Source organism: Papilio machaon, chromosome 21 (genome assembly GCF_912999745.1).
Source record: "Papilio machaon chromosome 21, ilPapMach1.1, whole genome shotgun sequence".
Taxonomy (NCBI): Eukaryota; Metazoa; Arthropoda; class Insecta; order Lepidoptera; family Papilionidae; genus Papilio; species Papilio machaon.
The window spans coordinates 4,208,569-4,229,469 of record NC_060006.1 but is presented as its reverse complement, the minus strand read 5'-3'; the positions used below and the strand labels follow the sequence as shown (position 1 = coordinate 4,229,469).

The window sequence follows — 20,901 nt, the reverse complement described above, 5'->3', positions numbered from 1 at the left end:
AAAATATCAAAATACATAAAAAAAAATCACATTTACACATTAACACTAAATTCGTAACAATCAATTAATATAGATTATTTAAAGTGCAGTCATTAACAGTGGAAATCAAACATCTTGGCTCCTTCATCACCCAAATTGCTAACACAAGTTCCTTAAAGGCGTGTGGGGGGAATGAACCACACAACATGGAGCTGACCTTGGCAAAAAAGATTTAAAACAGCCTATACTTTATGTTACATAACCGATTGTCACCCTAATCATGGACATGATGACCGCATACTGTCAGATTCCGTTACATATAATAATGGATTAGTAAATCTTATATTAGCTGGGTGCAGAGTCCATTATAAGGTTGCCGTGTTTGTCCTTGATGCGAACTCTGCCAGATGCATACCTCGTCTCAGATGTACCATCGTTGTAAACAAATTTCACCGTACCATCGGGAAATTCGCGACGCTGCAAAGATAAAGCGTATAATTCATATTTGTTCAATGTTCAATACCAATAAGTGACAAACTGTTCACACACCATTACAGGGAGGATAATATATTATGAATGAGTCTCTCACAAGTGGAAAATTATAATTATGGTAATATTGATTATTATACAACTTAATTTAAAAGTAGTCCAAAGTTAACCTTGTGATCTTTAGTATGAACTTCAACTTGTCCATTACTGAAGACAACTCGTTGTTCCCCATTGGCGGAGACAGTTAGCGCTGCACCGTCAGGGAAGCGCCACTCTTCACGCACGTGTACGTTTTTAGGGTCATAGTACCGCACACTGCCATTGGGCAGCCGGATCTCCGACGAACCATCCTTGTAGCGTTTCTCTACTTGCCCACTGTAATTACAAAGCATACATTAACTTGTTTTAAATTCTTTTTTGTTTAATATTTGATATTATGATATTAGAAGTCAAATATAACAGTTGATATGAGATGTATGGAGTAGTAAATAACTAAGTATGTATATATTTGATACTGTGCTGACATAAAGCTTTTGAACTTGGATAAGCGAATTTGAAAATCTTCTGTTGGGAATGGACAATGGCTCTTCCTTATAGAGGTTTCTTGCTTATCCAGGTTTGACTGCATTATGTAGCTTACTGACTTTATTTTTAAATGTTAACTATAAAGAGACAGCAAATTAAAATATTTTCTTACTCAGGAAATTCTAAAACTTCTAATCCATCAGCATGAGTGGTTTGGTATGTCTTTGTTTCAGCATAGAAATATTTCATTCTACCCTCGTTATAAAAGTTTTCTTTCACATCACCATTATAATAAACAAACTTGCTGTATTTGCCATCTGCTGATATGAATTTTACATTACCATTAGGAAATCTAAGTTCCCTCGATCCATCAGGTTTTGTTATTTCAGTGGGATTTAAATTAGTCTTTGTTAAACTACTTTTGCTGGTACATGGTTCTGGAGTAACAATGATTCTGGGATCTTGAAACTGATCAATTGTACCTGATTTTTGGCTGGAATGATTGCTCATTAATGTTGAAGTAGGCGATTTAGTTAAACTATGGGAATTGCTTAATGAGATTCTACCACTTTCTTTTGAATAATTTGAAATAAAATCACCAGATTCATAAGAATTTCTTGAGTAATTTGTTGGTGAATTCCTTGTTATTCTATTACTTAGAGAAGAATGTGACTTTGTTGCCAATGCTGGCTTATCATTTAAATTTGACTGATGTACAGGTAAAGAATGCTGTCTTGGATTTGATTTATGAATAAAATAACTACTAGTATTGTCATTAAAATTGCTATTTTCACTTGAATTATTTAAACTAGATTTTTTGCTTGCAGGTGAAATACTGCGAAATCTCTCATCATATATCTTTTCTAAATTGTTCTCATCTTCACTTTCTGACGCACTTTTTTCGGTACAGTTAGAGTAGTTTAAATTCTCAATGTTGTCAGTATCTGTCATATAATCTGTTGGGGAGATACATAAACCCGCAACATTTAGAGTTTTATTTCTCTCTATTTCACTTAAAGAATCCTTTTGACTAAAATATTTAGCGTATCTAGAAGTTATATTCAAATTAGGGACGCTCTTTGCTCTAACTCTTATACCTTTAGTCTGGGGTTGTACTTTTTTAACTCTACTTTGTCGTTCAATTTCAAATGCTTTATATTTTACATTAGGTTCTATATTCACTTCAGATTTTGAATCTTTAGAAGTCATATTTGTTAATTTCTTATTAATTTGTTCAAGATATTTTAAATTGGTTAATCTCCTTGTCACATCGTTACTGTGTTGAATCCGTCTATTTTCTTTCTTTAACTTTTCAACTTCGTCTAGTAAATCCTTTTTTTCTTTTTCCACAAGTTTTAGTTGGTTACGGAGTCTTGCAATTGTTGATGTAGATTTAGCATCTTTTATTCTTATTTCTTCTTTAAGATCATTGATTTCTTTCTTTAAATTAACAACTTCATCTTTATCTTTTTTACTAAGTCTTCCTCTTATATCCCTGACATATCTTTCATAGAGCTGTCTCTGTTTGGTTAGTTTTTCTTTTTCTTCTGCAATATAGTATTCAGACAAAACTTTTTCTTCATTAAACTTTTGTTCAAATTCCGCCTTTTCTTCAAAAAACTTTTGACGCTCTACATCAATTTCTTCTCGCATTTTCGTAAGGTTTGCATTTTCTTTTCTAAATGTTTCTATCTCATCTTCTAATTCAGTTAGCCTTTCCTTAAGTAACTCACTTGTTGCAATCAATTTATTATTCATTTCCACCATGTCTGCTTTTATTTTACTGCTGTCATCAGTAGAGTTGTCATTATGAATTTCTTTATCTTTTTTATTTTGCATGTCAAGTTCATTTTCTGATTTATCCTTTTTTGTTTTATTATTGTTGTCTTTGTTATTTTTTTCTTTGCCATTTGGTCTACATTCAGTACAACAAGGACAATTAGAATTTACTGGTTCCACTGTAATACATGAACAGCTTGAAACAGAAGAACATGTTTCAATGCAATCCGTGCATTCACTCGGACATGTTGCATCACAACAATCATCATTTCTTGTATTTCCATTCCTTAAATTTGGGCCGATATGCATTAAATCAGGATTATAAGATAAACATCTCTGCATAACTAGTGGTGTGCTTTCTCCAGAACAGTCAGCTTTATTTCTTCTAAGAAAGCGGTTTATAAAAGAATTCTCTAGGGTGAAACTTTCATGTGTTACCTTATTTTCGAGTAATTCAAACATCTTTTGTTCAGATGATTCCATGTCCTGTTGTATCTTATCCATATTGTCATCACAGCTCATTTCAGATGTAATACTCTTAGATGGAGAAGAAAAGTTTTTGTAGTATTCACTCTGTTTTAATTGTCTTAAGAAATCATCTTGTTCTTTAGTGAGTACCGCTGCCCATGTTTTTCCTTTATTTGCTCTTAGTGGATGCTTTCCTTTAGGTAGATTGATTAGTTTTTGACCAGCCTTTTCTATGGGACTATTCTGAGTAGGTTTATTTGATTGATTTGTTTCAATTATTACAGGTTTTTCTAAACATTTCTCAGATTCTTTAATTTTGTTTACAATTTCAGTCTTCTTTTCAACTGGTGTGGGTTTTTTAACTAAAATTTTAACATCAATCTTCTCTAAATTCTTTATTGGTAGTGATTCTTTCACATTTTTGTTCACTGGACTATTTGAATTATTACATTTATTGTTTGTTTTTTTTCGAACCCATGGTAAGGACTTTGTATGTTGAATGATCAGATCTTTCTTTTGTATTCCAAAACGTGACATGCCTTCACCTCTCTTGAGAAATGGCCTCTTACCATTTTCTAAAGGAACAGATTTTTGTTGAATTTGATTTTTTTCTGTTTGTAGTTTTTCAACAACCAAAGCTTCAAAATTTTTCTTTGGGGTTAAAATGGGTATCTCATCTAAGGAAATCTGTTTACTAGATAAAGATTTTTTTGTGTTTGAATTTGAATTGGTAGATTCATACTCAGATAAAACTTTACTGTTTACCGAGGCAGGGGAATTAATGAGGTATTCAGATTCTCGAGAAAGATTTAACTCGGACACTCCATCTATTAAATCACGTTCAATCAGTTTTCTTGACGAACTAATGTATGGCCTAGGAGAGGCTTCCTTTGAAGAATCTTCATGTGTTTGTAATAAACCTTGAAAGGTATTATAACTTGTGCTATTACTAAAATGACTTACAATTTCAGTTAAGTTTGCAGAAACTTCGGGTGAATCTTGATAAAGCGATTGTTGTTTTTGGAGTTTCCCGCGCTGTAATAATTGTAGTTGTCGAAGCACTTGAAGTCGTCCTAAGATTTGAGATGGAGACATGGAAAGATCACCTTCAGAATACGATTCCTCCATTTTGATTAGTTAAAAAAATTGCAATGTGATTAAATCACTACAATTGTTGATACAAACATTTTTTTTAAATAACTTTTCAAAGTACTTCGGCAGTTCGGTTTGAAATTGAAACTTTGAAATTGACGTTGACGTTGAAATTGAAATGTTGGTTTCTCTTTGGTTGTAGTGAAGTGATGTGACATTATAAAAGTAGTGTTACCTATGATCATAAAGCGAAGTGGGCGAAATTGCGTAATAAATAATTGTTTACTACTTTTTTTAATAATTTTTAAAAATTTGTTTTCTAATAGTAAAAATGTGGTCAAGTTTTTATGAACTAAAATGTGTAAAAACAACAGAAAAGGGCAACGTGAACTGTCAATCTGTCACTATCTAAATATTTTTCCTTCCTCATGCCATCGATAGATGTCAAAATTTTTGTCCATACTTATTCAAAAAACATCTGGTCATCAGCAGACGAAGCATCTATTAGCAATAATGTCTAAAAGAAATAGTTACCGTAGAACACCTAATTTTAAACCTGAAGTAAAAGTAGTCAAAAATCGTTCAGGATTTCCAGCTAGTACAGTCAATCGTAAGGAGAAAGTTGAAGTTTTACCTGAACCTATCAAATCTGCTTCTGATAAAAAGCTGTACAAGTAAGCTTATAAATGTTATTTAAATACTAATGATTAATTTAATTTAAGTTTTAAAATTAAATCACATCTTGGCCAAATTTTTGGTGCATTGTAGAAATACAAAAGGTATCAAAATAGATCTGATCTTTAAAGATGAAGTATTCTTTCCAAATATTTGGTTCCCTTGATAGAGGGCGTAGAGTTTTACAGCTGAGAGTAAATCATTTATCAAAAATATACAGTGTTAAATCAGTAGATTACATTTTTTGAAAGCATAGAAAAATAACAAACTGTACCATGCAATCCTTATATTGTTAACCTACTTAATAAGTAAAATAACAACTATGTCGTCTTTTAATCCATAATATATTTATAACAATTTTACAGAACAATACGATTGAAAAATGGTTTAACAGCCCTTCTTATCTCCGACCCGAGTAGACCTGTTGGTAATGAAGAAAAACAAAGCTCTAGTGAAGAAGAAAGTAGTAGTGCAGAAGAAAGTTCAAATCCAGAAAGTGATGGTGGCCATTCAGTTCAGTCAGCTGCCAGTGACCACCACGGGACACATAGACGAAATGAGTTTGATGAAGAAAAACTGGTAAGTACATTTATATTCAAATATAATACTCTAAAAATACTTTATGGGGCCTTAAAGAATTTGATAGTAAGCTAATGAAATGTTTTTTTTTTATACAATTTTCACCAATTGAGATGTAAAAAATGTAATTTAAATAAATAAAAACAACACAACCTTGACCTTAGGTTATCATAATTAAATTATTTATAATTATATATATGTAGTTCTTTATATAATTATTGTATGTTAGACTATAATAGATATATAGGTAGTGTTATGTGTAATCTAGTATTATATAACTGATGGAGTGAAAGTTAAACATTAAATGAAGCCAAAGTAATTAGATTGTGACGATAACACGAATAACAACTGAGGACAACATTCCAGATAATAATTTTAAAATTTATATTGTTAATTTTGACCAACTGACAAAATGTTTATTATGAACATGGGTATATATGTAGACTTCAAATTAGGTTTTTAATTTTATATATGACTTGATATTCAGCTTGACACCTACCATTTTGCATATTTTTAACCATCTGCTTATGCTTTCCATTGTAACTGCTTTCACCTTGGTTCTAGATAAATCTGAGTGTAATTATTAAGGATGATAATGTTTTTTCTGCATATGTTAAGTGAAATGTTATTTCCTATATATCTCTGTGATGTGAAATTTTATGGAATGAGTTTGAAAACTTGACATAGCTCTTATAACGAGAGTTTGTTATCTGATCTTAAGTGGGAACCAAATTTAATTCTTTGACACATGATAAAAAAATTGACCCCCTGTTTCATAAACAAATTGAATTCAAGGTTTAAGATATTATGTAGTAAAATATCTATTTAATTTTAAATAACAATAGTTACATATTTGAATGGCTATCAAACATTACACCATAGCCATTTTGTTGGCTATTGTGTTTCTTTTAATAGTTTATTTAGGGATTACTAACTACAATTATGGTATTACTGAAAAAATAGTAGTTATTTCGAAATGCCGAAACATGAATATCTTACTAATGTTATAAATGCGAAAGTATCTCTGGAATTTCTGAATGGATCTTGATGAAATTTAGCATGGAAGAACACATAGGCTACTTATTAATATTTTTTTTAATTCCGCGCGGACGGATTTGCGGGCAAAAGCTAGTATTAAATATATTAAGTTCTTAACGTGTTATGTTTGTGTAGAAACTGTCTCTTCTCTACTTTCTTGGTAAAATTACATAAATGCACGGATTTGTAATTTACACTAAACGCCTGTCTAAATAACCGTTACGACAGTAAGCGCGGCAGAGGTCTTACGTTTAGCGGTGCTCATATCAAAAATTGAACCTAATCTTAGATTTTGTTTTCATTATCTATTATTTTTATTCATATCTATATTTTGTATTATCTGACGTTGCATGCTTTCTCCAGGTCCGCTTTCGGCGTAATCTTATAAGATGCATGAAGGACGCGTGTGAAAGATTTTCTTTGAGAAAGCTATGCAAGATATTTTTTACCCAACTTTCACTTGACACGGTACGATTTAGTATAAAATATGTAACGTCAAAACAAGTTTTTGACGATAGGATTCCAAATAGTTTATCTTTAGAGTACTATCGTCTGTATCTTAGGAAATAAAGTATAAGATTAGAAAGTAGTCATGGCTATTTTTTTATTAGTTTAGATACATTGTTCGTGTAGTTATAAAGCAGTGCTTTATTTGTGAACAGTAGTATTATTCTTTTGTTTACTGTTTATGAATCAGTTGTATTAGTTATTATATTCAGGATGTTGTTTAGGTTCGAAGACCTCTAGTTTTGATTTGTACAGGTGAAAACTGACTAACTCAATACTGATCAAACAATATGAAATAGTAATCTTACAGAGTGCATAATACAAAAACATGATAAATAAATGCCAAAACGTAGTCAATATAAACTTTTAGATCCCAGTTCGATATTAAATTTAGATTCGGGAGTAACATTTCACGGAGCGTCACGTTTTAGCAAAATTCGTTACATGAGAGAGATAAACATATAAAAATTCGTTAAAAAAAAGAGAGCAACATATACGTTACTGCTGAATAAATAACATTGGACCTACCACGAATATTTGTGAAAAACGCCATCGTGTTTTCTTTGATAATTTTTTTATTAAAATATGTGCAGCGTTATGAGGCGTAAAGTACACCTAAAATCTCCTACTAAATTTGACATAATTTACGATGACGATACAAAGGCGATTGTCACAAATATTAATGCTAGGTCCAATACGTAATATTAGCGATGTTTTTCATACATTTTATGCACTTACGTAAGTTGAAGTGCTGTTAAAAGTATAGACCCTGATCTGATTTCGTTTCTCACTGCCTGCATCCAACACAATGAAATCAATCTAAAAAATTCTGTGTATCAAAAAACGCTTTAACCTTGTCAAGAATTGCTTTAATTGTTTATTTCAATAGTGAACACAATGTCACAATAGCCTTGATGGAGTTTTACCATCTGAGATGACCCTAAAAATTACACTCTTCAAAATAGGTCAAGACGATTAAAAAAAAATTCCATTGATCTGCACCGAACATATTATACTCGCGAAAAACATAACCTTTCTGTCAGTTGGGCAAAAAGATAGTACATTTGTGAAGGAATTAGTTGTCTAGCTCATATATTAAGCAAAATGTAAAATTAAAAAGTTCTTTCAAATTACACCGGTCTTTTGTTAAACCCCTTTTCCACAACGCGACTTCTAGCGCAACAGTTATTCGCATGAAAAAGCATCACGCGCTCAGAATAGCGCGGCTATTTACATTATTGTAATGTGTAAATTTTACCTTTCCAGCTGTTCTAAGGCTAATATAGGTATTTATATGTCTAATATATATTTGTTATCCTTGTTGCTAGGCGGCTTGCGCACTGTGCGTGGGTGTGGGCAGCTACAGCGATCCCCCGGACATCCAGGGTCTGGCGCATTTCGTCGAGCACATGGTTTTCATGGGCAGCCAGAGATATCCCAAGGAGAACGAATTTGATTCCTTTATAAAGGTGAAGACGAATTGAGAACCTCCTCCTTTTGTAAAAAAATCATTGGGTACAATGTTATAGAATCACTCCAATTGTTTTTGTTTAGGAACGTGAGTGTGACATCGTAATTGTTTTTAAATGCTATAAAATCTGATAGTTATTTTTTAAATTAAGTATTCAACACATACAATAAATAATTAAAAACAATTTAAATGTTAAATTAGAAAAAAGGCGGTTCCGACAACGCGTCGACTGATTGCGAGCTGACGACGTTTTACTTCGAGATCCAAGAGAAGTATTTACCTCAAGCCATGGATATGTTCAGCCAGTTCTTCGTCAGCCCGCTCATGATGAAAGAAGCCATGCAGAGAGAACGCGAGGCTATAGAGTCAGGTTAGTGATAAAAAAAAGTCTCCATTTTTCATTATTTAAATAATATATATGATTTATGTACAACATTACATTATATCTTATATATAAAATTCTCGTTTCACAATGTTCGTTCCCGTACTCCTCCGAAACGGCTTGACCGATTCTCATGAAAGTTTGTGAGCATATTGAGTAGGTCTGAGAATCGATCAACATCTATTTTTTACACCCCTGTTAAGTTTTTTTTAACTGCGCCTAGACGGAGTCGCGGGCGACAGCTAGTACTTTATAATTTGCTTTCAGTAATGTCTATATACGAGTAAATTGACCAATTATATGAATCGAGCACAAACTGCATATTATACCTATTAGATGATTTAGCAAGAGTACGAAATATTCTCGTGCATTTTAGAATGATATTAGACATTAGACATGTATAATAGAAGACATCTTTGTTCTAAAGACCTTACAGTTATTACGACGAACTTCTAACTTATAAATTGAATGATCACCGATTAAGTTTAACCTTCTTTGGTTGCCAGAACATAATAATAGGTGAAATGGGTAAAGGGATGCAGAGGAGGCCACTGTGCAGTGCCCAGCTGACCTTGAACCGGTCGATGTCAATCAGCAAATGCTATATTATTCTTGTAGAGTTCGCAATCGCGTCACCATCTGACTCGAACCGTAAAGACCAGTTGTTAGCGAGCCTTTTCCCTGAGGGTCATCCAGCTCGCACGTTCACTTGGGGCAACCTACGCAGTCTCAAAGATGAGCTGAATGATGACGAGAAACTGCATCGAGCAGCCCACGAGTTCAGGAAACGGCATTATAGTGCACATCGTATGACTGTCGCTGTACAGGTAAGGGTACTAACAAAGTACATAGTTAATCGTTGATTTCTGAGACCAAAATGTATAAAATATGTCGTCATATCTGTCATCATCTTTAATAGAACAGAGATAACAATCTTACTTTTTACTAATATTACAAATGCGAATGTTTGGATGGATGGATGGATGAATGTTTCTTTGAATCTCCGAAACGGCTCAACGGGTCTTGACGAAATTTGCCACGGATGTAGAACATAATCTGAAAGAACACATGGGCTACTCATGAGGTTATTTCATTCCGCGCGGACATAGTCGCCGGTGACAGCTAGTATGTTATAAACGGTGATTTTGGTCTCGGACACCCATGGTTAATACTTATAGTCGAAACAATGTATTGGTTGACTGGCTTAAAATATCCTTCAAGTGTTCTTTTGTCATATAGTAGTTTTTACTTTAGTTACTTTTATAAGAAACCGCGTTCAATTTTTTTAAAGAGCCTAATATATTTTTATCTAGATATACCTAGACCGATATCACAAAATTAATTTTTAATTAACATTCACCTTTATAAACGGTTACTTAAGATCTAAAATCGTTTACCAAAATCGGTGTAAATATGTTTGTCTCCAGGCTCGTATGGAGTTATCAGAGTTGGAGCAGTACGTGGTGAATACGTTCGGTGAGGTAGAGAACAACGGTCTGCCCCCCACCGACTTTACCCCACACGCCTTCTCCCCTGCATCAGTCACACCGCATTTCCGCAGTCTTTACTACGTGAAGCCTGTCAGCGATACTACTGAGGTGAAGTAAAGAAATATCATCATCATCATCAGTTCACTATACTTCTTTACTGAGGGGCTCGGTGTCAAACCTAAGTTATGGGTGACTAGGTCATAGTCAACCACGCTGGCCCAGTGCGGGTTGACTTCACACATGTCTTTGAATTTCTTCTCAGATATGTGCAGGTTGCATCACGTCATCATGATAAATGTACATATGTAAATCAAAAGTCGCAAAACATATTCGTACATGGCTAGATTTGAACCTAGGACCTGCAGATTACAAGTCCACCTTAACTGATGTTCTTATAAATAAATGTATGTTCTGTGTTGGTTGTCATTGAGAACTCTTATTGAGACTGACTAAGTCTTCTTTACGCATTGCTGCACAATCAAAAATTCGTTCCAAAAGCTTTAACAAAAGTAATATGTTATTTACGCTAAAGTTCCTCTAAATTTCAATATACTTTCGATAATATACTTTTTTATTCACATAGCTTTGTAATTTTGTATTTATCTCACAATTCTCACAGAAATAACTTCCAAATAAAATACTATAATGGCTTCCAATTATGAAATTTGACGTTACTTTATTTACAAAATTTATGAAACGATTGTACATTGCCTAATTTAATATCATGACAGTGACATAGGTCACTCAAAACAATTTGATCGTTGAAATCAAGTATACAACTGTGAAATAGGTTATAGTGTAGTGTTTTTTTTAGGTAACATTAACTTGGTGCATGCGTTCACTTCTATCAGAGTATGAATCCAAACCGCACCAATATATATCATACTTATTAGGACATGAAGGCAAAGGCAGCTTACTATCTTACTTAAGGAAAAAGTAAGTAATCATAATAAAAGCTAATTTTATAGATTTCCATAGATTACAGTGCGTAGGAGTGGGGGTAATTAAGCTCAGTAATGTTTCAACCACGACACAGTACACACGTATCCGCGTTTTTTGTTAAATAAACCGATTTTACTATTTACTACATAGAATAAAAATATTTTTTACATTATACAGTCGAATCTGGATAAGCGAGAGTCCAAGGGACCGTAATATATTTCTCACTTTTAAAGGTTTTTACTTTAACCGTCTTCTTCTTATGAAGGTCGTCCGTTGGGAACGTACAACCACTCTCGCTTATAGAGGCTTTCCGAATACCCAGTTCTCACTTATCCAGCTTCGATTTTATTTAAAAAAAAACTTTGATATGTTTTTTTTTTCAGAGTATGGGCGCTTGGTATTTACACGGGTAACTCTGAAAGCGGTATTGACTACACGTCTATGTATAGTTTGTTCTCCACTCAAGTGGTGCTCACCAAAGATGGACTAGATCATATAGACGAAGTAAGTTTACAAACTGACAATAATTACACAGCTACATTTTTTAATCATTAATACAAATATTTTAATGTTATTTTCAGGTTTTGGAAGCAATATTTTCATATATAAATATGTTGAGAGAAATTGGTCCTTCGGAACGGATATACAATGAAATTAAGGTATGTGTTTAATTTTAAGATTATAGTTGCGTGAGCTATTTAATATATCAAATAAAATGACCCGGCTTAAATATAATTAACTAGCTTTTACCCGCGACTCCGTCCGCGCGGAATAAAAAAAAATGCACACAAGATAAAAAAAGTTCCTATGTCCGTCTCCTAGTTCTAAGCTACATCCCCATCAATTTTCAGCTAAATCAGTTCGACCTATCTTGAGTTATAAATAGTGTAACTAACACGACTTTCTTTTAGATATATAGAAGATTTCTATTAAGTACGTAACAGATTCCTCAACTTTTTTTTATGTGTATGTCTTTTAATTAAACTTTGTTGTGTAGACAATAGAAGAAACGAGTTTCCGTTTCGAGGAGGAATCCCAGCCTTCAGACTACGTGGAGTCGCTGGCGGAGAACATGCACTTCTTCCCGCCGGAACATTACATTACTGGGGACAGACTGTATTATAAATACGATCCTAAAGTAAGTATACCTCTATAAGACGTTAATTGGTTAACTAAGCAGTTCATTAGTGTTCATTTCTGATAATAAAAAGCTTTTGTCCACTATTCTAGTTCCCGCAGAAATAATAAAAATGATAATTCTAGTAATAAATATAGTCTATGTTACTCTCTGATAATTTATCTTTCTAATAGAAAAAGAGTTTTTGAAATCCTTCTAGGAGTTTATGAGTTTATTTGTTACATATTAAAAATAAAAAACTATCCACCTTATAATATTAGTGTAGATTTACACTGGAGCAAATATCAAAGAAAGAGACGACTGTATATTGAATTAAAAATATATTTTAATAGCTGTCGCTCGCGACTCCGTCTGCGCAGAGTAAAAAAAAAAAGAATACATAGGCTATGTATTCTTCCAGACTATGATCTACATCTATGCCAATTTCCATCGAGATTCGTTGAACCGTTCTGGAGATACCTTCAAACAAACATCCATTCATTCATCCAAACATTCACATTTATATTATTAGTAAGATAATTATAACTTTTTAGTAAAATTTAACTTCAATGAAACCATACAATGTCGTCTTCTATAGCGACGTTTTTTAATTAAATATACATTTCAATTTAAAATACACTATAGTTATTTCAAATATCTTATCGGCTCGAGGTCATTTTGCCACTGCGCAGTGCCTTCCCCCTTATACCACTACGCCCCGCTGCATTTAAAATCGTATTCTTCCGAGCCGGCAAGATATTTGAATAATACTATAACATAATATAATTATTGCTTTACTTCTTGTCAGGGTATAACAGAGTTGTTAGACTGCATGAGAGCAGATACTGTTAATATAATGATATTATCCAATAAGTACACATCGCCTGTGCACTATGATATGACGGAGAAATGGTTCGGTACTGAATATAAACGACAAGGTAAATAACTAAAGCTAACTATTTAATATAAATAATTTCTTTTATTTAAAATATCTTGAACTAGCGATCGCCTGCGACTTTGATGGCGCAGAATAATTATAATAAAATGTAGCCTATAACATGCTTGCGTGTATCAGCTACCTTACTGTGAAAGTGCCATCAAAATCGGTCCAGCTGTTCCGGAGATTACCAGGAACAAAAAAATTGACATTTCTTTAAGCTGAAATGTTTTTCAAACACTGTCTTTTTTTTCTTTTTCAGAAATACCACATATGTGGTTAGAAAGATGGCTAAGTGTAAAGCCTTATACGAATTTCCATTTACCAGCGGATAATATATATTTGACAACGAACTTCGATCTAATAGCGCCCGCTCCCGCTTACATCGAAGCGGCTAATGAAATTGGGGTAGATTTGATGACCAATTCTGTGAAAGATGTTCATAAGAAAGTAACAGCGGCCCCAAAGACGAAGAAAGTGTTGAAACATGGCGATTTGATCGCTACTGTTAACAACTTTAGGTTGGTTTTGCTTTGCTTTGAATGTATCTAGATTTGTAATTTTTTAAATAAGGTTCAGTATGAAAATATTGTTTTTTTTTATATGGAAGACAGATAAAGATTGTTATATTTTTTATTCCAATTCTTTTTTTAATATTATTTTAGTGTGCGTGTGAATTTTTATTTAGCTTAAAATTTACTATATCCGATCTCTTCCTACTTCCTACGTTTTTGCTTATTGGATCCTAGAATTGTATTTTTATGTAAATGTTCTATATTACAGTTTATTTTTTATATTCAAAGGTTGGATCAACCGAATCTACTTCGTAAGAATAGACATATGGAACTCTGGTACAAACCTGACTTCAAGTTCCGCTTCCCAACAGCTTTGTTATACTTCTATTTTATCACACCGCTCAGTCTGAAGACGCCAAGAGAGTAAGTTGTTTAGTTTGTAGTGAGTTTTCACTGCTGTAACACAAATACAAAAACATGTTGCTATTTTTTTTTTCAAGGAGCATAAGATATGTAAAAATAAATGTATGTATAAAATAAATTATTATTATTTTCAGAGCTTGTCTACTTGATCTATGGACGGATGTATTACAACAAGATTTGAAGGTATTCTATCCATTTTTTTTCTTTCATAGAAACTATTTAAGAAGTGTTTTTTTTAATGTTATAGATATTTTAACGTTTCGTTTATAAAATGAAATTCTTTTTTTTGGTATAATTTTAGACAATAATATAGTTATGTTCATTTTAGGAAGAAGTGTATCCAGCCAATATGGCGGACTTATCTCACTCTCTTTACGTGTCTGACAAGGGACTGACATTGAAAGTTAACGGATACAGTCAAAATCTACACGTAAGTTAACTAAAGTTACATATTTATATTGACTAACACAATTCCAGACTCTAATCTATCTTTGTAATAATCCATCCATCAACATCCAGATCCATTTAGCCCAGTGTTTCCCAAAGTGGGCGATAACGCCCCGTTGGAGGCGTTTGAAACCTAGGAGGGGGCGATAAGAGGCCCAAATAATGGGGGGCATTGAAAGTAATTAAAGTAATGAAATTGTGGTTTTTAAGTTTTAGGGCTGAATAAATATTAGGAGACTCTGAAATATAATTGATTTTCAAAGGGGGCGGTGAAAGAAATAAGTTTGACAATCACAGATTTAGCCGCTCTGGAATAATGTGGTGACAAACATCTGTGCATTCATACTTTTATATCTCTATATCTTACTAATATTATAAATGCGATTGTTTAGATGTATGGATGGATGTTTGTTTGAAGGTATCTCCGAAACAGCTGAACGGTTCTCTATGAAATTTAGCACAGATGTAGAACATAGTCTGAAAGAACACATAGGCTGCTTATTACGTTTTTTTATTGCGGCGCGGACGGAGTCGCGGGCAACAGCTAGTATATTAGTGAAATTGAAGTGTCTGTAATATTATATCGAAAAAATGTTATATTTCATACACGTTACAAAAAATATATTTACGTTATGAAAAAAAAAAAAAAAATTGTCTGCAAGACCGTGTTCCGGGTAATATCCGGAACGGCTGAACAGATTTTGACTGGACTTTCAGAGGAAGGTAGCTGAAGCATGCGTTTAAGGCTACTTTTTTACACTCTACGCAGACAAAGTCGCGGATGACCGCTAGTTTAAAATGTTAATAAAACAAAGAGACTTGATTGTCTAAATTTGTAATAATATATTTTAACATTATTTATCTATTAATTAGTTGCTCGTGGAATTAATAACTCGTGAGATGCGGTCATCGAGCAGTTCTCTAACGCCGGCCATGTTCGAGGCGGTGCGGGAGGTGCGCGCGCGCAACTACCACAACGTACTCATCAAGCCGCACAAACTATCCAAGTTAGTTCATATACTGTATACGTTCCAGGAAAATTGCGAATGCTTCCCGTTTGTAATTTGACTAGGAAAATTGCATACACTACGAGTATAATAAGATAAACAGTGAACTAAAGGGACCTATTAGTGTTTTTGTTTTTTTTATTTTTTTTTTATAAAATCACATCTACAGACGCTTGGTCCGTACTCTTTTCTGCACAGGTTTTAGTTATCTTTTTTTTTATTAATATCCCTGTGCTACATTGTTTGTTTTTATGTTTTTGTATTAACATCCTCTTTAAAGAAACCCTTTTTTTATACAAATACCCTTACATTTAATTAAGCAAATCATGTATAGACCGACAAGGATATATGACCCGGTGGATATAATTTAAACTAAAATAGATAGCTCACTAGCGTCCTCATGTAAAATCCAAAAAATATTACAAGGTCCTTTTCCTACTGTAGCGATCATGTGTTTTATTTTATTTTATTTTCAAACAAAACTAACAGCGACAGCAGCACCTCTCTTACCGAGCCAGATATCCTTGTTTTATTACAATTTTGTATATTTACACAACAACACAACAACACAAATTGTATACAACTTTATTGTATTGGATATTAATGAATGTCGTTCGTGTAGAGATCTCCGTATGGATGTATTACTGGATCCATACATATCTCCTCGCGACAAGGCGGCCGTAGTTTACAACATCACAATAGAAGACTTACACGACTTCAGCAGGAGGTTGCTCAGCAAAATGTACTTGCAAGTAAGTTATTCATACTTCCCTTCAAAATAGAACTCATAGTTTGTTAATCACCCTTTTTACTGCTTTGTTATTGTTTTATTAATAACTGTTATACGTCTTTTCAAATATCTTGACGGCTCAAGGTCATTAATGCACTCCACGCTATCCTTAACATTATGTCTTATGTGATGTTCCGAGCCGCCAACTTGTTTGAAAAGTACTATACAATTATGATTGGTCATTTGATATAATTAGTTAGAGTTTATTTATGAATTATGTTTTTAATATTATATTTTAGGTGTTAGTGCAGGGTAATATAGCGTGGCATTCGGCCATCAAAATATCGGAAAACGCATTGAAGAATATACAGTGGGAGGCCCTCGACGAGACTGAATTCCCAGAGGTGAGATCATTCGAAACAGTTACACAAACACGGGGATTACAGTATCTTACTAACCAATTAACATTGACCCATTACACAAATGAAAGTGTATGTTGTGTACGACTTGGTACACTGGACGAATGAAACCAAATAACAATGACCTATGTTTTCTATGCAAGTAATCTTTAATACAGCTCCAAGTACACTGGACAGAGACTGTTCTTTGCACTGACCAATTTACATAGACCCATTTTATAAAGCTGCCGGTATGTTAATAACAGCTCTGAGTACACTGGACTTTGAAACTAATTAATATTGACCCATTTGATACATATAACTGGTATGTTGCGTGCAGCTCCGAGTACACCAGCTGCCGTTGGGCGAGCGCAAGCTGCGCGTGCTGAGTCTCAACCCCACTTCTACCAACAGCATCGTCACCAACTACTACCAGGCGGAGATCACCACGCCAAAGGATACAGCTATATTAGAATTGCTGATGGTAAAATAAACGATAGAAATCAATCCTATCTAATACAATCTGTTACCCGCGACTCCGTGCGCTCGGGATTAAAAAACTTAGTAAGCCTGTGTTCTTCCAGACTATGTTCTATATCTGTGCCAAATTTCAGCAAGATCCATGTAGCCGTTTTGGATATACCTTCAAACAAACATCCATCCATCCATAAATATATTCGCATTTAAAATATTAGTAATATTTCATGTTCACATCCACGTGATGCGATGATGTACGTAAATTTGTTCATCACCTAACCATCATGATGATGATCAGATGCTGATGGAGGAGCCGGTGTTCGACGCGCTGCGCACCAAGGAGCAGCTCGGCTACAGCGTGTTCAGCATGATGCGGTATACCTTCGGTGTGCTCGGCTTCTCCGTCACCGTCAACACGCAGGTTGACAAGTTCAGGTACTTTTACATTTCATAAACAAAAGCTTTACTATTTTAAAAAACTAATGAAATTAAAATTAAATTTGATTTATTATGAGTTTCTGAGACCTTAATCTGTTAAAAGCATATTTTTTATCTCTGTTTTATCAAATGTAATAAGGATGAAGGTATGTTTTATTTACAGATTTTAGATTTAGAAAACCACGGTTAATGGTATTTGAAGTAATCTTGAATAAGTATAAAAAAGTTTGAGTCTTTACTATTCTCTCCCCTCTTTCCTCTGAGAGAGAGCTCTCTCATTCTTTTTGGATAGAGAAAGAGAGAGAAAAACAATATGTATTAATACAAGTGTTTATTGAATGTAACATTGGTAGACGTCAGCAACAACATCAGTTGCACGAATTGTCCTGCTCGCTGGTGAAATACCACGACCTCACAGAAGACAGACGTCAAGTGGAAGTAATTCCGCGTGCAGTCTGATGAGTGTGGTGCCAGAGGCCTAATTTTAGTCCTCTTTCCCTTCCCACCCCCTTTTCTTATAAGGAAAGGATGCATAGGAAGGTTAAATATTCTCTTTTTGTGCGTCTCCTCCTTCGTCGATTGAGGTTAGGTAACGCATCTGCAATTGCCAATGTCTATGGGCAGCGGTCGCTTCGCCATTTCGGCGAATTCATGTGACCGCTTGTTCGTTTGCTACCTTGTAATATAAAAAAATGTAAAGCCATCTTTGTTATACTATTACAGTGTACAGCATGTGGACGGTCGCGTGGAGGCATTCCTGCGTAAGTTCTCACGAGACATGCGTCGGCTGAACGAGCGCGCGCTCGCAACAACACGCACCGCACTCGTACAGCTCAAACACACCATAGACTACGAGCTCAAGGAGGAGGTGATATAGATAATATTATACTCACTACCATAGATAAATATAATACCTTTTTGCTTTTGTCGCTTTTGAACAGCGGCGTACAATAAAATCAATAAACCTTATAATTTATCGCACACTCGACTTCCGAACGTAGCGACTATTAGTCATAACTTTTATTAGAATTTGTCAGCTTACTAACTTTTATATATAAAGTAGATGACGCGCGCGACTCCGACTGCGCTTTAATACAAAATAAGAAATAAATAATAAGAAGCCTATGTATTATTTCAGTCTATAATACATAGGCTACTACGTTGAACCTTTCCCGAGATACTTTCTAACAAACGTCCATCCATCCATACATACAAACTTTGTCATTTATAATATTACTAACACGTGTATCTATGTTTTTTGTTAACAGGTGGAGAGAAACTGGCGCGAGATCGTGAGCATGGAATATAAATTCCAAAGGCTATTTTCAGAGGTATATGTATTTCTTTTTAATAGAACATTCTAGCAATATAAGCTTAGGCTTAGTTAGGATGGCGTCCGTGGGTCCTTTTTTAAAATACACTTTACTATTTGCTAATTTATTAATATAATAAGAGTAACACCATTACATTTAAATGCTAATTAAATCAACTACTAAAACTTAATTGTTTATAACAAAAGTTCACATAAATATTAACATACTTAATGTTTTAATCAAAACGCTTAGAAATCTCATTTTCCAAGTACTTATTTGTAGATTGTTATAAGATTTTATGGCATACAAAGATTAATAAAAAAAATTAGATATGATTTAACATTATTAAATACTAGCTGTCGCCCGCGACACCGTCCGCTCGGTATTAAAACAAAAGTAATAAGTAGTCTATGTGTTCTTCCAGACTGTGTTTTACATATGTGCCAAATTTCATCAAGATCTGTGACCCGTTTCGGATATACCTTCAAACAAACATCCATCCATCTAAACATTTGCATTTATAATATTAGTAAGATGTTCTTAGGCTGATGCGATAGAGAAGATAAGAGTGGGAGACATCAAGAGCTGGGTAGATGACCACTTCCCCACCGGCAACAAGTCACATTTCAGGAAACTATCCGTACAGGTAAAGATTACAGTTAAAAATTGCTTAATACGACGTATCTGTTATAGTGACTAAACGAATTACCTATCAAATTTCAAAATACTATCAATTAAGACTGAATGTTGCCAGATCTTCTAAAGTCTGTAACTTGTTTTAACCATTTGCTAACTTAGTTTTAGATTAACTATAAACCAAGATCAGATAGTAAATTATGTCTGCCTGTCTTCTAAGACTGTCTGACTGTCTTTGGTCGTTGATATCTTTTATCTCTTTCCCGGACAGGTAATGGGACATGTGTCGAAGAAGGATAGCAACACAACGGAAGTAGATCTCAAGAATTACGACCTAACATATCTAGATGCTAACAATCCGATCGGAGATTCAACAGAAAATGCTCCAGATTTCATCAAAGATATTAGAGAATTTAAAAAGGATTTGCCGTTTATTGACGTACCTCAAGTACAGTTAGCTCAGTGCTAATTTGAACCTTATACTTTAGTATTAAACTACATTTTTGTTTGACAGCATCGAAATTACAGAATATATCTTATAACGTCATAATTGTTTATGGAAATATAGAGTAAAATGACAAGAAAAATTGTCTTTGATCATTTATTGTAAATTCAAAATAGGAATAAGAAAATAATGTATAATTTAAATAATAAATAATTTCCTTACATTTATTAAATGTACATGATTTTAATGTTGCTGCTTTTTTCATTGTTTTTCATAAATTTGTATTAAAATACTACTAAAATGAAAAAAAAAGTTATTTTTTTTACTCATAATGTAATTACATTAAATGTATGTGTACTTTTATTGTTATAAATAATAATGTTTTCAGAACAAAATAAATTACATATGCATGCATGCATATAAATGCAGTTATTTTTACACTTTTTTTTTTAATTTTAAAATTTGTAGCAATTGTCAAAATGACACAGATGATAAATTAATATAAATAAAAACTCAATAATATATATTTAAATTTAGCTTTGGGTTTTGTTAAATTAATGTTAAATGTTGTAAATATAAATGTAATGGACATGTTGAAAATA

General features: G+C 33.5%; 2 protein-coding genes across 2 annotated transcripts; one reads left to right on the top strand and one right to left on the bottom strand.

The window, feature by feature from the left end:
* Positions 1-69: 69 nt before the first annotated feature.
* Positions 70-4,478, bottom strand: LOC106714535 (centromere protein J). Its single transcript, XM_045683123.1, has 3 exons — positions 1,166-4,478; positions 639-843; positions 70-456 (listed from the first exon to the last, which is right to left on the bottom strand). Exons 1-3 carry the CDS (start codon positions 4,366-4,368, stop codon positions 325-327), a joined length of 3,540 nt encoding a protein of 1,179 aa, XP_045539079.1. The 5' UTR covers positions 4,369-4,478; the 3' UTR covers positions 70-324.
* A 270-nt stretch (positions 4,479-4,748) lies between these two features.
* LOC106714539 (nardilysin) lies at positions 4,749-20,454 on the top strand. The gene is made up of 24 exons (XM_045683052.1): positions 4,749-5,006; positions 5,373-5,586; positions 8,460-8,600; positions 8,804-8,972; positions 9,603-9,811; positions 10,412-10,582; positions 11,289-11,410; positions 11,800-11,920; positions 11,998-12,075; positions 12,414-12,554; positions 13,342-13,471; positions 13,733-13,991; positions 14,274-14,408; positions 14,543-14,591; positions 14,737-14,838; positions 15,729-15,862; positions 16,485-16,614; positions 16,892-16,996; positions 17,331-17,474; positions 17,766-17,902; positions 18,629-18,773; positions 19,174-19,236; positions 19,763-19,864; positions 20,126-20,454. The coding sequence occupies exons 1-24, from the start codon at positions 4,774-4,776 to the stop codon at positions 20,321-20,323; spliced, it is 3,432 nt and encodes a 1,143-aa protein (XP_045539008.1). The 5' UTR covers positions 4,749-4,773; the 3' UTR covers positions 20,324-20,454.
* Positions 20,455-20,901: the final 447 nt, after the last annotated feature.